A 14,837-nucleotide genomic window follows, 5' to 3' on the forward strand; every position below is an offset into this window, starting at 1 on the left:
AGGTCCTTGAGTCTATCCCATATTTGCCTACAGGTTGACCGCACAATGCCAGAAATTGTTGATCGGCCAATCAAAAACTCCAGGTGGAGTCCCGCAAATGACAATCCAGTGGTCATTAAGCTGAAAGTGGACAAAAAACACATGTTAGGTAGGCTTCAAGAGTGCACACAAAACATGAATAAGCACAATCATATTTGCTAGTTTCAGAAACCTGCTTAACGCTGGTAAGGGAAAAATGTCCTTAGGGTGCTTAACTATAACATTTTCCTAACTTTGTAACATCTGCTTGTGACCTAATGTACACATATTCCTGAAAAAAACAGATAGAAACAAACACATAAACTAAAAAAGATCATCAACATACAGTATGTGAGGATGTAGAATACATACCGTAAGGTAAGGAGAAGACGTTCCTCGGCGGATATGGCTTTGCGCATCCTTGTGTCCTGATATGTGATTCCTGGCCGTAATATCTCCAACAATCTGTCTAATGTTGGATTGTCATGCGACAGTAGAGATAAAACTTTTCTGGATGTTCCCGCAGAGCTGTATATAGCCGATGAAAATGGCCTTTAGTGTGGCGTTTAGTCAAGAGGATGCACCCACATTCTTCTGCTCCTCCTTCGCGGATCCACAATCACAGGATATGGCTGGCCAAACCGACACGACAAGACCCAGTTAAACAAAACCCGCTGTGTTGGGGTGAACTGCAGGAGGTCAGACATGGTGCAAATGTTACCACAACACTCCAACAGATGCAGAACCACAAAATGGCCATATTGGAGTGAGACACCTGTTGTAGAGGCCTTAAATAGGGTTGATGATGGTGATTTAAATCAATTTCAGCCTCCAAAACCGTTAAATGTCCATTTTGTCAGGTTGCGTGAAAAATACGCATTACGGTGGGCATACGGATTACATACACAACATTAAATGCGCAAAATACGCGACCACACCTTGCCTACGGAGTACTTACGGATCACCGTATTTTGAATTTTGAGGCGTATTACGGCCGTAAATTACGGATCGTATTTTTATACTCTGAGTGTGAGGCCGGCCTTAAACAGAATATAACTCCCAAGTAAATCCAACTTCTGTTAATTCAATCTGTCCATTTAGGAAGTAACAGTGTTTGACAATCAATTTCACATGCTGTTGTGCAAATGGTATAGACAACAGAAGGAAATTATTGGCAATTATCAAGACACACACTAAATAAAGGAGTGGCTCTGCAGTTGGGAACCACAGACCACATCTCAGTACCAATGCTTTCTGGCTGATGTTTTGGTCACTGTTGAATGTTGGTTGTGCTTTCACACTCATGGTAGCATGAGACGGACTCTACAACCCACACAAGTGGCTCAGGTAGTGCAGCTCATCCAGGATGGCACATCAATGTGAGGTGTGGCAAGAAGGTTTGCTTTGTCGGTCAATGTAGTGTCCAGTTGCTTGAGGCGCTACCAGGAGACAGGCCAGTACACTAGATGACATGGAGGGGGCCATAGGAGGGCAACAACCCAGCAGCAGGACCGCTACCTCAGCCTTTGTGCAAGAAGGAACAGGAGGAGCACTGCCAGAGCCCTGCAAAACAACCTCCAGCAGGCCACAAATGTGCATGTGTGTGCACAAACTGTTAGAAACCGACTCCATGAGGATAGTCTGAGTGCCTGACGTCTCACAGCCCAACACCGTGCAGGACGCTCAGCATTTGCCACAGAACACCAGGATTGGCAAATTCGCCTTTGGCACCCTGTGCTCTTCACAGATGAAAGCAGGTTCACACTGAACACATGTGACAGAGTCTGGAGACGCTGTGGAGAGCGATCTGCTACCTGCAACAGCCTTCAGCATGACCGGTTTGGCAGTGGGTCAGTAATGGTGTGGGGTGGCATTTCTTTGGAGGGCCGCACAGCCCTTCATGTGCTCGCCAGAGGTAGCCTGACTGCCATTAGGTGCCGAGATAAGATCCTCAGACCCCTTGTGAGACCACATGCTGGTGTGGTCGGCCCTGGGTCCTCCTAATGCAGGACAATGCCATACCTCATGTGGATGGAGTGTGTCAGCAGTTCCTGCAAGATGAAGGCATTGAAGCTATGAACTGGCCCACCTCGACAGGAGCATGCCCAGGCATTGTAGGGAGGTCATACAGGCACGTGGAGGCCACACACACACCACTGCGCATCATTTCCTTGTCTTGAGGCATTTCCACTGAAGTTGGGTCAGCCTGTAACTTTATTTTCCACTTTGATTTTGATCATCTTTCCAAATGCAGACCTCCATGGGGTATTGGTTATTTACGTTGATAATTTAGTGATGAGCGAGTGTACTCATTGCTCGGGTTTTCCCGAGCACGTTCGGGTGGTCTCCGAGTGTGACTGCTCGGAGATTAAGTTTTCATCGCCTCAGCAGCATGATTTACAGCTAGGAGCCTGCTTGATTACATGTGGGGATTACCTAGCAACCAGGCAACCCCCACATGTACTCAGCCTGGCTAATAGCTGTAAATCATTCAGCTGAGGTGATGAAAACGAAATCTCCGAACACGAACAAATACTCGGAGGTCACCCGAGCAACGAGTACACTCGCTCATCACTATGGATCATTTTTAGGTTTTATTGTTCTCAACACATTCCACTATGTAATGAGTAAAGATTTACAACTGCAATATTTCATTCAGTGATCTCTAGGATGTGGGATTTTAGTGTTCCATTTATTTATTTTTTGAGCAGTGTATTTTTCGAGTATGCCGAAGACACTTGGTTAGCACCTGAGCATGCTCAGCTAACACCTTATCAGAGCACGTTCGCTTTATCACTAGAGGCAAGTCCTGCAAGCGGTGGTCCTTCCTTAAGGGATTCCTCTGTAATCTGTCCATGGTGCTGTTGTGGGGGAAGAATTACTACCTGTCACTTACAAAAACTACACTGTAAAATGAGTATAGTAGGCACTACTCATATTTTACAGATTGATTCTAATTTCTTAATTCTTGTTTTCTATACTGCAGGTTTTTGGGTTGTGGCTTTTTATTTATTTTCACAGTTTCCTTCTCACAGATCTCAGAATAAAATAATATGATGGCCAGCTCCTCAGAAAGAATCCTGCTTGAACCTTACAAATACTTGCTTCAACTGCCAGGTATTTTGCTGTATGTTCATGCATTTTCTTTTATGCTTGCACAGTATATGTATATTTTATGCAATAGCAGGTTTGGTGGATGTGTGCATCAAACTCTCTGCATTTAAAGTCCCGCATTATGAGTAGACAAAATTTGTCATAATCCACTTAGTTTTGTTTTTTTTCTGGATCTGCTGACCATCTAGTGAGTATGCTGATCTTTCATGCAGGTTTCTGGAGAGACTGCTATTGAAAAAATAAAGATGAGCGTTCAGCCATCTGTTATCTAACGAGTATGGGTAGTTTTTAATTGTAGTGTAGTGTTTAAAGGGAATGTGACATCAAAATTTTCTTTTGTTCAGCAATTGAAAAAATGTAATGTTTACATTTTGTTAAAAAATATCATTTGTTTATAATTTAGTAAAATATGAAAAATAAGTTTTAAAAATTTAGTATTTCCACTTTTAAACACTAGGGAGAGCAGCTACTAAAATTTGACACAAAAGCCTAGTGTAGAACTATCTAACATTATGACTGCAGTAAATATGGGTTGAATCTGCTCACGTGTGTGATGTCACTCCTCTCTTCCCCTTCTGAGTATTTGCTAAGGGTTTAGCGAGGATGAGATTTAAGGTACCTTCACACATAACGATACCGTTAAGGATATCGTTGCAATGTCACGCTTTTTGTGACGTAGCAACGATCCCGCTAACGATCTCGTTATGTGTGACAGCGTCCAACGATCAGGCCCCTGCTGGGAGATCGTTGGTCACTGGGGAATGATCAGGACCTTTTTTTGGTCGCTGATCACCCGCTGTCATCGCTGGATCGGCGTGTGTGACGCCGATCCAGCGATGTGTTCACTTGTAACCAGGGTAAATATCGGGTTACTAAGCGCGGCCCTGCGCTTAGTAACCCGATATTTACCCTGGTTACCATTGTAAAAGTAAAAAAAAACAAAAAAAAACAGTGCATACTCACATTCTGATGTCTGTCACGTCCCCCGGCTTCCACAGGGTTAAAACTGCTTTCGGCAGGAGCGCTGCTAATGCAAGCGCTCCGGCCGAGAGCTTCCCTTCACTGACTGTCAGTGACGTCACCGCCGTGCTCTGCTTTACGGCTGGCACTGACACAGTCACTGCAGGGAAGTTGTCGGCCGGAGCACTTGCATTAGCAGCGCTCCTGCCGAAAGCAGTTTTAACCCTGTCAGGGCTGCCACTAGAAATTTCGGGGCCCCATACTGGCAAAATTTTCGGGGCCCCCTTGAGACTCCGCCCAGGCTCCACCCAGCCCCGCCTCCACGCTCCACCCCTCGAGCTGTCCACAGTCCCACCGCTCTCTCTTGGAAAAACTCCACTTCTCACCTATCACACATTAACAGTTCCCATCACCAGATCACACATATAGCCGGCAGCTTTTGTTTTGGCCAAAAGATTTTTTATGCTGCCACCATAACACAGTAGACACTTTTGGCCGGGCCCTACTCTACTGTAACCTATTAAATATTTGTTAAAATATGCAATACAATTTAGGTATATTTATATTTATTTTTCAATTTTTTAAATGACCAATAATATCACATACAAAGAACAAATACCACAACACCATGACCAGACCACATATTACCACCACATAGTGACTGAATACTACAATTCTGATCAGTAATAAAAAAAAAAAGCACCATACTATCACCATAAGTGCCATTATACACAGGAGATCTGTACTTAGTATGCAGTGTTTGTGTACAGATAATACAGTGATCACTAGTGAAATTATACACAGGAGCTCTGTATACAGTGTATAGTGTCAGTGTATAGGTAACACACTGACTTACCAGTGACGTCTCTAGGTTGAAGTCCTTCATCTTTCATCCAGCACAGACCGCCATCATTTCATCCAGCCAGGACTCGTTTCTACAGCAAATAACACAGTTATCTCGAGCTCTGCTTGTAGAATACATTAATTAATTTTCCCAACTTCTACATTACACCACATGAAGAAAAAGAGGCGACATAGTATCACTCTACACAGTAACAGGATCGCCCCCTCATTTAAAACAGTATCCTCAAAAAATAAAATAAATACATCACTGCAGTAATAATATCCCTAAATTAGTCCCTATGGTAATAATATTCCCCATCCTGGCCACCGTGTGTCTCATTCCTGGCGTCAGCCATATGTTCTCCCATCCTGCCCTCATGAGTATCCATTCTGCCCCATATGATCTCCCCATCCTGACCCATTTGTCTCCATCATATCAATCCTGCCCCATGATCCTGCAAGATCTGTCTCCAGTCATGCCCCCATGTCTTTCATCATACCCCGTATCTCCATTCTGCCCCTGTGTCCAGCATCTCCTCTGCCCCTGTGTCCAGCATCTCCTCTGCCCCTGTGTCCAGCATCTCCTCTGCCCCTGTGTCCAGCATCTCCACTGCCCCTGTCTGTGTCCAGCATCTCCTCTGCCCCTGTGTCCAGCATCTCCTCTGCCCCTGTGTCCAGCATCTCCTCTGCCCCTGTCTGTGTCCAGCATCTCCTCTGCCCCTGTCTGTGTCCAGCATCTCCTCTGCCCCTGTCTGTGTCCAGCATCTCCTCTGCCCCTGTCTGTGTCCAGCATCTCCTCTGCCCCTGTGTCCAGCATCTCCTCTGCCCCTGTCTGTGTCCAGCATCTCCTCTGCCCCTGTCTGTGTCCAGCATCTCCTCTGCCCCTGTGTCCAGCATCTCCTCTGCCCCTGTCTGTGTCCAGCATCTCCTCTGCCCCTGTGTCCAGCATCTCCTCTGCCCCTGTCTGTGTTCAGCATCTCCTCTGCCCCTGTGTGTCCAGCATCTCCTCTGCCCTTGTGTGTCCAGCATCTCCTCTGCCCCTGTCTGTGTCCAGCATCTCCTCTGCCCCTGTGTGTCCAGCATCTCCTCTGCCCCTGTGTCCAGCATCTCCTCTGCCCCTGTCTGTGTCCAGCATCTCCTCTGCCCCTGTGTGTCCAGCATCTCCTCTGCCCCTGTGTGTCCAGCATCTCCTCTGCCCCTGTGTGTCCAGCATCTCCTCTGCCCCTGTCTGTGTCCAGCATCTCCTCTGCCCCTGTGTCCAGCATCTCCTCTGCCCCTGTCTGTGTCCAGCATCTCCTCTGCCCCTGTGTCCAGCATCTCCTCTGCCCCTGTCTGTGTCCAGCATCTCCTCTGCCCCTGTCTGTGTCCAGCATCTCCTCTGCCCCTGTCTGTGTCCAGCATCTCCTCTGCCCCTGTCTGTGTCCAGCATCTCCTCTGCCCCTGTCTGTGTCCAGCATCTCCTCTGCCCCTGTCTGTGTCCAGCATCTCCTCTGCCCCTGTCTGTGTCCAGCATCTCCTCTGCCCCTGTCTGTGTCCAGCATCTCCTCTGCCCCTGTCTGTGTCCAGCATCTCCTCTGCCCCTGTCTGTGTCCAGCATCTCCTCTGCCCCTGTGTGTCCAGCATCTCCTCTGCCCCTGTCTGTGTCCAGCATCTCCTCTGCCCCTGTCTGTGTTCAGCATCTCCTCTGCCCCTGTGTGTCCAGCATCTCCTCTGCCCCTGTCTGTGTCCAGCATCTCCTCTGCCCCTGTCTGTGTCCAGCATCTCCTCTGCCCCTGTCTGTGTCCAGCATCTCCTCTGCCCCTGTCTGTGTCCAGCATCTCCTCTGCCCCTGTCTGTGTCCAGCATCTCCTCTGCCCCTGTCTGTGTCCAGCATCTCCTCTGCCCCTGTCTGTGTCCAGCATCTCCTCTGCCCCTGTCTGTGTCCAGCATCTCCTCTGCCCCTGTCTGTGTCCAGCATCTCCTCTGCCCCTGTCTGTGTCCAGCATCTCCTCTGCCCCTGTGTGTCCAGCATCTCCTCTGCCCCTGTCTGTGTCCAGCATCTCCTCTGCCCCTGTGTGTCCAGCATCTCCTCTGCCCCTGTGTGTCCAGCATCTCCTCTGCCCCTGTGTGTCCAGCATCTCCTCTGCCCCTGTCTGTGTCCAGCATCTCCTCTGCCCCTGTGTGTCCAGCATCTCCTCTGCCCCTGTGTGTCCAGCATCTCCTCTGCCCCTGTCTGTGTCCAGCATCTCCTCTGCCCCTGTGTGTCCAGCATCTCCTCTGCCCCTGTGTCCAGCATCTCCTCTGCCCCTGTCTGTGTCCAGCATCTCCTCTGCCCCTGTGTGTCCAGCATCTCCTCTGCCCCTGTCTGTGTCCAGCATCTCCTCTGCCCCTGTCTGTGTCCAGCATCTCCTCTGCCCCTGTCTGTGTCCAGCATCTCCTCTGCCCCTGTCTGTGTCCAGCATCTCCTCTGCCCCTGTCTGTGTCCAGCATCTCCTCTGCCCCTGTCTGTGTCCAGCATCTCCTCTGCCCCTGTCTGTGTCCAGCATCTCCTCTGCCCCTGTGTCCAGCATCTCCTCTGCCCCTGCCTGTGTCCAGCATCTCCTCTGCCCCTGTGTGTCCAGCATCTCCTCTGCCCCTGTGTGTCCAGCATCTCCTCTGCCCCTGTCTGTGTCCAGCATCTCCTCTGCCCCTGTCTGTGTCCAGCATCTCCTCTGCCCGTGTGTCCAGCATCTCCTCTGCCCCTGTGTGTCCAGCATCTCCTCTGCCCCTGTGTGTCCAGCATCTCCTCTGCCCCTGTCTGTGTCCAGCATCTCCTCTGCCCCTGTGTGTCCAGCATCTCCTCTGCCCCTGTCTGTGTCCAGCATCTCCTCTGCCCCTGTCTGTGTCCAGCATCTCCTCTGCCCCTGTGTGTCCAGCATCTCCTCTGCCCCTGTGTGTCCAGCATCTCCTCTGCCCCTGTCTGTGTCCAGCATCTCCTCTGCCCCTGTGTCCAGCATCTCCTCTGCCCCTGTCTGTGTCCAGCATCTCCTCTGCCCCTGTCTGTGTCCAGCATCTCCTCTGCCCCTGTCTGTGTCCAGCATCTCCTCTGCCCCTGTCTGTGTCCAGCATCTCCTCTGCCCCTGTCTGTGTCCAGCATCTCCTCTGCCCGTCTGTGTCCAGCATCTCCTCTGCCCCTGTGTCCAGCATCTCCTCTGCCCCTGCCTGTGTCCAGCATCTCCTCTGCCCCTGTGTGTCCAGCATCTCCTCTGCCCCTGTGTGTCCAGCATCTCCTCTGCCCCTGTCTGTGTCCAGCATCTCCTCTGCCCCTGTCTGTGTCCAGCATCTCCTCTGCCCCTGTCTGTGTCCAGCATCTCCTCTGCCCCTGTGTGTCCAGCATCTCCTCTGCCCCTGTCTGTGTCCAGCATCTCCTCTGCCCCTGTCTGTGTTCAGCATCTCCTCTGCCCCTGTGTGTCCAGCATCTCCTCTGCCCCTGTCTGTGTCCAGCATCTCCTCTGCCGACTGCCCCTGTCTGTGTCCAGCATCTCCTCTGCCCCTGTCTGTGTCCAGCATCTCCTCTGCCCCGGGCCCCCTCCCCTGGATCGCCGCTACCAAAAAAAAAAAAAAAACTTCTTACCTTGCCATGCTCCTGCGGCGGGCGAAGCTCCTCCACGCAGGTGAAGGACGCACTCGCCGGCGGCTGACGATGACGTCAGACGCCGGCGAGGTGCGACTGCGCACTGCCGCCGTTCAAGTCAGCTGCCAGCCTCCGACTGGCTGGCGGCGACTGTTAACTATTGACGTGCGGGCACGGGCCCGCACGTCAATAGTGAGCCGCAGCGCCTGCAGGGGGGGCCCGGTGAGCAGATGAGACGGGGCCCGATGCGGGCCCCCTCTGCCCACCGGGCCCCATACGCCAGTCATGGCTGTCATGCCCTGATGGCGGCCCTGAACCCTGTGGACGCCGGGGGACGTGACAGACATCAGAATGTGAGTATGTACTTTTTTTTTTTTTTTTTTTTTACTTTTACAATGGTAACCAGGGTAAATATCGGGTTACTAAGCGCGGCCCTGCACTTAGTAACCCAATGTTTACCCTGGCTACCCGGGTGCTGCAGGGGGACTTCGGCATTGTTGAAGACAGTGTCAACGATGCCGAAGTCTTTCCTGGATCGTTGGTCGCTGGAGAGAGCTGTCTGTGTGACAGCTCCCCAGTGACCACACAACGACTTACCAACGATCACGGCCAGGTCGTATCGCTGGTCGTGATCGTTGGTAAATCGTTTAGTGTAACGGTACCTTTAGGAACACAGTGCAGAGCCATTGTGTTGGTGACTGCAGTTATTCTGACAAGTAGACTGTCACCGAGGATGGCAGGCAGCAACGATTCTGTTAGTTGGTGCTGCTCACTGTATCATAAATTGGGGAATACACATGCACACTCGTGCACGCTCACACACACACAAACACACTGTATAAGGAAAATAAAGTATAATGACCCCTCTAGCCTGGCATACATGCCCCCCCCCCACTCAGCCAGCCAGCCTGGAATACATGGACCCCCTAGCCAGCCAGCCTGGCATACATGCCCCCCCCCCCCCTAACCAACTACCCATCCTGGTATACATGCCTCCCAGCCAGCCTGGCATACATGGCCCCCCTAGCCAGCCAGCAATCCTGGCATATATGCCCCCCAGCCAGCCATCCTGGTATACATGCCCCCCCAGCCTGGCATACATGGCCCCCCTCATCGAGCCTGCCTAGCATACATGCCCCCCTGCGAGCCTGGTATACACGGCCTTCCTGTCAGCCAGCCTGGTATACATGCCACCCCTCCCAGCCTGCCTGGTATACATGGCCCTCCATCTATACAATCCATAGAAAAAAAAACAAAACTTGTACTTGCCTTCACTCCTCTCCCAGGAAGTGCTGCATCCTGTTCAGGGCACAGCAGTGTGACGATCTCCCTGCTGTTCTTTGAACAGATCGGCTGTGAGTGGTGATCGCAGCCTGTGCTGTAATATTAATTACAGGCTGCAATGACAGCCCCCAGTGGCAAAAATAAAAGTTAATAAATAAACTATTAAAGTAGTTCATTTAATTTTCTGTTAAAAATAATTGATTGAATAATTAATAATTAATACAAAAATTAAAATCAGGGCACCTTCCCTTTAATTTATTTACCGATCACTGTCTTTTCTGGTATCCAGTGCCATTCCACTACACTATGGTGACTCAGAATCTCCAGATCACTGTGTTCTATGTGTGACCCAGAATTCTTTTATAATGTAAGCCTTCTGATGCTCTATAGGCTTGCAGTGTAAGTCCCTTCTAGGTCACGCAGAGTGCAGTGTAATCTCAAGCATCTGAATCATTGTCAGGTGAGTCTGAAGTGGACCGGACCGGAACTGGGATTCCGGAGAAGATGGCGTTCGGTGAATTTATTAACACACTGAGACAACACTAACATTAACACTGGTTTAGGGGGGAAAAAGCTAATGGGAATGCTTCTTTACGTTCCTGATGTTTTGTTGACCAGCGAAAGAAAAGAAACTTAACATGTTTTGTCATACCACATCTTCTATCGGCTTCAGTAGTAAATTTGTACAAATTTCTATGGAAAAATACATTTGCTAGGCTGTGATAAAAATATTTGGTTCTCTTTTTCCAGGTAAGCAGATCAGGACAAAGTTGTCTCAGGCTTTCAACCACTGGTTGAATGTTCCAGAAGATAAAACACAGGTATGGATTTACTTTAACCCCCTTTACCCCCAAGGGTGGTTTGCATGTTAATGACCGAGCCAATTTTTACAATTCTGACCACTGTCCCTTTATGAGGTTATAACTCTGGAACGCTTCAACTGATCCCGGTGATTCTGACATTTTCTCATGACATATTGTACTTCATGATAGTGGTAAAATTTATTTACTATTACCTGCGTTTATTTGAGGAAAACAACGGAAATTTGGCGAAAATTTTGAAAGTTTCGCAATTTTCCAACTTTGAATTTTTATGCAATCAAATCACAGAGCTATGTCACACAAAATACTTAATAAGTAACATTTCCCACATGTCTACTTTACATCAGCACAATTTTGGAACCAAAATTTTTTTTTGTTAGGGAGTTATAAGGGTTAAAAGTTGACCAGCAATTTCTCATTTTTACAACACCATTTTTTTTTTTTTTTAGGGACCACATCTCATTTGAAGTCATTTTTAGGGGTCTATATGATAGAAAATACCAAGTGTGACACCATTCTAAAAACTGCACCCCTCAAGGTGCTCAAAACCACATTCAAGAAGTTTATTAACCCTTCAGGTGTTTCACAGGAATTTTTGGAATGTTTAAATAAAAATGAACATTTAACTTTTTTCACAAAAAATTTACTTCAGGTCCAATTTGTTTTATTTTACCAAGGGTAACAGGAGAAATTGGACCGCAAAAGTTGTTGTACAATTTGTCCTGAGTACGCTGATACCCCATATGTGGGAGTAAACCACTGTTTGGGCGCATGGGAGAGCTCTGAAGGGAAGGAGCGCCGTTTGACTTTTCAATGCAAAATTAACTGGAATTGAGATGGGACACCATGTTGCGTTTGGAGAGCCACTGATGTGCCTAAGCATTGAAACCCCCCACAAGTGACACCTTTTTGGAAAGTAGACCCTAAGGAACTCATCTAGATGTGTGGTGAGCACTTTAACCCACCAAGTGCTTCACAAAAGTTTATATTGCAAAGCCGTAAAAATAAAAAATCATATTTTTTCACAAAAATCCTCTTTTTGCCCCCAATTGTTTATTTTCCCAAGGGTAAGAGAAGAAATTGGACCCCACGGCCATTTTGGATCCGGGCCTGCTGCAGGGAGGAGGAGGTAAGGACCTTCGGAGCAACGCGATCACATCGCGTTGCTCCGAGGCTCTCAGGGAAGCCCCTCCCTGCGTGATGCTTCCCTATACCGCCAGAACACTGCGATCATGTTTTATCGCAGTGTGCTGTGGGTTAATGTGCCGGGGACGGTCTGTGACCGCTCCTGGCACATAGTGCCGGATATCAGCTGCGATAGTCAGCTGACACCCGGCCGCGCTCCCCCCGTGAGCGTGGCTGATCGCGCTGGACGTACTATTCCGTCCTTGGGAAGTAGGGCCCACCCCACATGGACGGAATAGTACATCCAATGGCAGAAAGGGGTTAAGCATTCCTGCAATGATTCACTCGAACATATTTCTTTAACTGTCGATGCCACCACAGAATGCTGTGCTGACCAGGTGGGTCACTTTCATACTGTCTTCGGAACGCTCGCTGCACAGTAACAATTGACTTGCACGTCTCGTATTATAAAACAAAATGCTTTTTCTTGCATTGTCGCCATTTTGTGATCTGATGCCGCCCTGCCACCTGGTGAGTCACAAGGGAGACTGCATGCATAAGTTACAAACTCTGAGATGTGGCCTTTCGATACGTTATTACATATGGGTGACAGTGGTATCTTTTGCGATAAAATGACTGCAAAACCCTATGAATCTTTTAGAATCTCTCTGTATACAAATTTCTGTCTGTGATTTGGGTATCTTCATTTTTGAATAAGAATTTTTTTTTTCTTTCACTACTAGGTAATCATTGAAGTTACAGAGATGTTGCACAATGCCAGTCTACTTATTGATGACATTGAAGACAATTCCAAGCTTCGCCGGGGTTTTCCGGTTGCTCATAGCATATATGGGGTTCCATCTGTTATTAATTCTGCAAATTATGTTTACTTTCTTGGTTTGGAGAAAGTTTTAACTCTTAATCATCCACAAGCTGTCCATGTGTTTACCCAGCAATTACTTGAACTTCATCGTGGCCAAGGCCTAGACATTTACTGGAGAGATACATATACATGTCCAACAGAAGCAGAATATAAAGCGATGGTGTTGCAGAAAACAGGGGGTCTCTTTGGATTAGCTATTGGCTTAATGCAATTGTTTTCTTCATATGACAAAGATTTAAAGCCATTGTTAAATACTCTTGGACTTTTCTTTCAAATCAGAGATGATTATGCAAATTTACACTCCAAAGAGTATACTGAAAACAAAAGCTTTTGTGAAGATTTGACAGAAGGCAAGTTTTCCTTTCCTACAATTCATGCTATCTGGTCAAGACCTGAAAGCACTCAGGTTCAAAACATATTGCGACAAAGGACAGAAAATGTAGACATCAAAAAATACTGTGTTCACTACCTTGAAAAGGTGGGCTCTTTTGAATATACAAAGCAAACCTTACGAGAATTAGAAAATGAAGCATATGGACACATCAGATCTTTAGGAGGAAATCCAGAGTTAATTTCAATAATAGAACAACTTAGCAGTATGTATAAAAATCCATCATAGTGACCGCAAATTGCTTATATTAATACAAGCCTATCACTTTAATCCATACGGTTTGCATTTCTATCTGTAATGTAAAATTACAAATTAAAGAAACTTTTAGAATATTTACACAATGTTAGTTTCATTATAATTAATTTTTCCTCCACTTAGGCATTCCAGTGACACATCTGAGGTTACAAAAATATGTAGGATATATTTTAATAAAATAATCTGGCCTAGATAAAAAGGTGGCATATCTCAGAGGTTTCACTGTACAGTTGTGGCCAAAAGTATTGACACCCCTGCAATTCTGTCAGATAATACTCAGTTTCTTCCTGAAAATTATTGCAATCACAAATTCTTTGGTATTATGATCTTCATTTAATCTGTCTTAAATGAAAAAACATGAAAGAGAATGAAGCAAAAAGCAAAACATTGATCATTTCACACAAAACTTTAAAAATGGGCGAGACAAAAGTATTGGCACGCTCAGCTTAATAATTGGTTGCACAAACACTGACACTGTTGTACCCTCGGACTGCAGGGCAGCTTGAACTTGTTTGGATGTTAGTTGAGGTTCTTTATCCAACATCCGCACAATCTTGCGTTGAAATCTCTTGTCAATTTTTCTTTTCCGTCCATATCTAGGGAGGTTAGCCACAGTGCCATGGGCTGCAAACTTCTTTATGACACTGCGCATGGTAGACAGAGGAACATTCAGGTCTTTAGAATGGACTTGTAGCCTTGAGATTGCTCATGCTTCCTCACAGTTTGGTTTCTCAAGTCCTCAGACAGTTCTTTGGTCTTCTTTCTTTTCTCCATGCTCAATGTGGTACACACAAGGACACGGGACAGAGGTTCAATCAACTTTAATCCATGTCAACTGGCTGCAAGTGTGATTTAGTTATTGCCAACACCTGTTAGGTGCCACAGGTAAGTTACAGGTGCTGTTAATTACACAAATTAGAGAAGCATCACATGATTTTCAAACCGTGCCAATACTTTTGTCCACCCTCTTTTTATGTTTGGTGTGGAATTATATCCAATTTGGCTTTAGGACAATTCTTTTTGTGTTTTTTTTCATTTAAGACAAATTAAATGAAGATAATAATAACAAATAATTTGTTTGCCATCATTTTCAGGAAGAAACTAAGTATCATCTGACAGAATTGCAGGGGTGTCAATACTTTTGGCCACAACTGTATTTACAAGTTAGGCCTGGGGATCTTCACCAAACTATAACTGTGCTTACTGTAAAAAAAAAAAAAAATAACCATTAAAACCTGCCTGTCAAGATCTGTGTTTTTGTTTATTCTTATATTTCCTTCTGTAAGCTGTGAAATGTTGCTAAGAAAGTTGATTAGGACCTGATTTATTACTGTATTTTCCCTTCCTCCATGACAGCACACCTGAGTGTTATGAACTGGTGATTCAGAACCACAATGGACCTAGTGGTTAAGAGCACACAAAGTGACCTGATAGTTACTAATAACATAGGACGAGCTCTGAGACGTGGGAACTCTGCTGACCGCAATCCCTAATCCTATCATACCACACTTGAGGTAGCCGTGGAGCGCTCCTGACCAGACCTAGGCTCCT

At 47.0% G+C, this 14,837-nt stretch overlaps 1 protein-coding gene across 2 annotated transcripts in view; it reads left to right on the top strand.

Moving 5' to 3' along the window:
• Positions 1–14,532, top strand: part of GGPS1 (geranylgeranyl diphosphate synthase 1) — a 45,014-nt gene extending 30,482 nt beyond the window's left edge. Inside the window, exons 2-4 of one of the 2 annotated variants that reach the window (XM_069769487.1) lie at positions 3,054–3,135; positions 10,562–10,632; positions 12,501–14,532. In XM_069769487.1, coding sequence (XP_069625588.1) covers positions 3,072–3,135; positions 10,562–10,632; positions 12,501–13,259 — 894 coding nt within the window. In that variant the 5' untranslated portion in view covers positions 3,054–3,071 and the 3' untranslated portion in view covers positions 13,260–14,532. Of the gene's footprint in view, positions 1–3,053; positions 3,146–10,561; positions 10,633–12,500 lie in introns of those variants that run through there. The other variant, XM_069769488.1, reaches the window with a different exon arrangement.
• The last annotated feature ends 305 nt before the right edge of the window (positions 14,533–14,837 follow it).

This window comes from Ranitomeya imitator, chromosome 5 (genome assembly GCF_032444005.1).
Source record: "Ranitomeya imitator isolate aRanImi1 chromosome 5, aRanImi1.pri, whole genome shotgun sequence".
Taxonomy (NCBI): domain Eukaryota; kingdom Metazoa; phylum Chordata; class Amphibia; order Anura; family Dendrobatidae; genus Ranitomeya; species Ranitomeya imitator.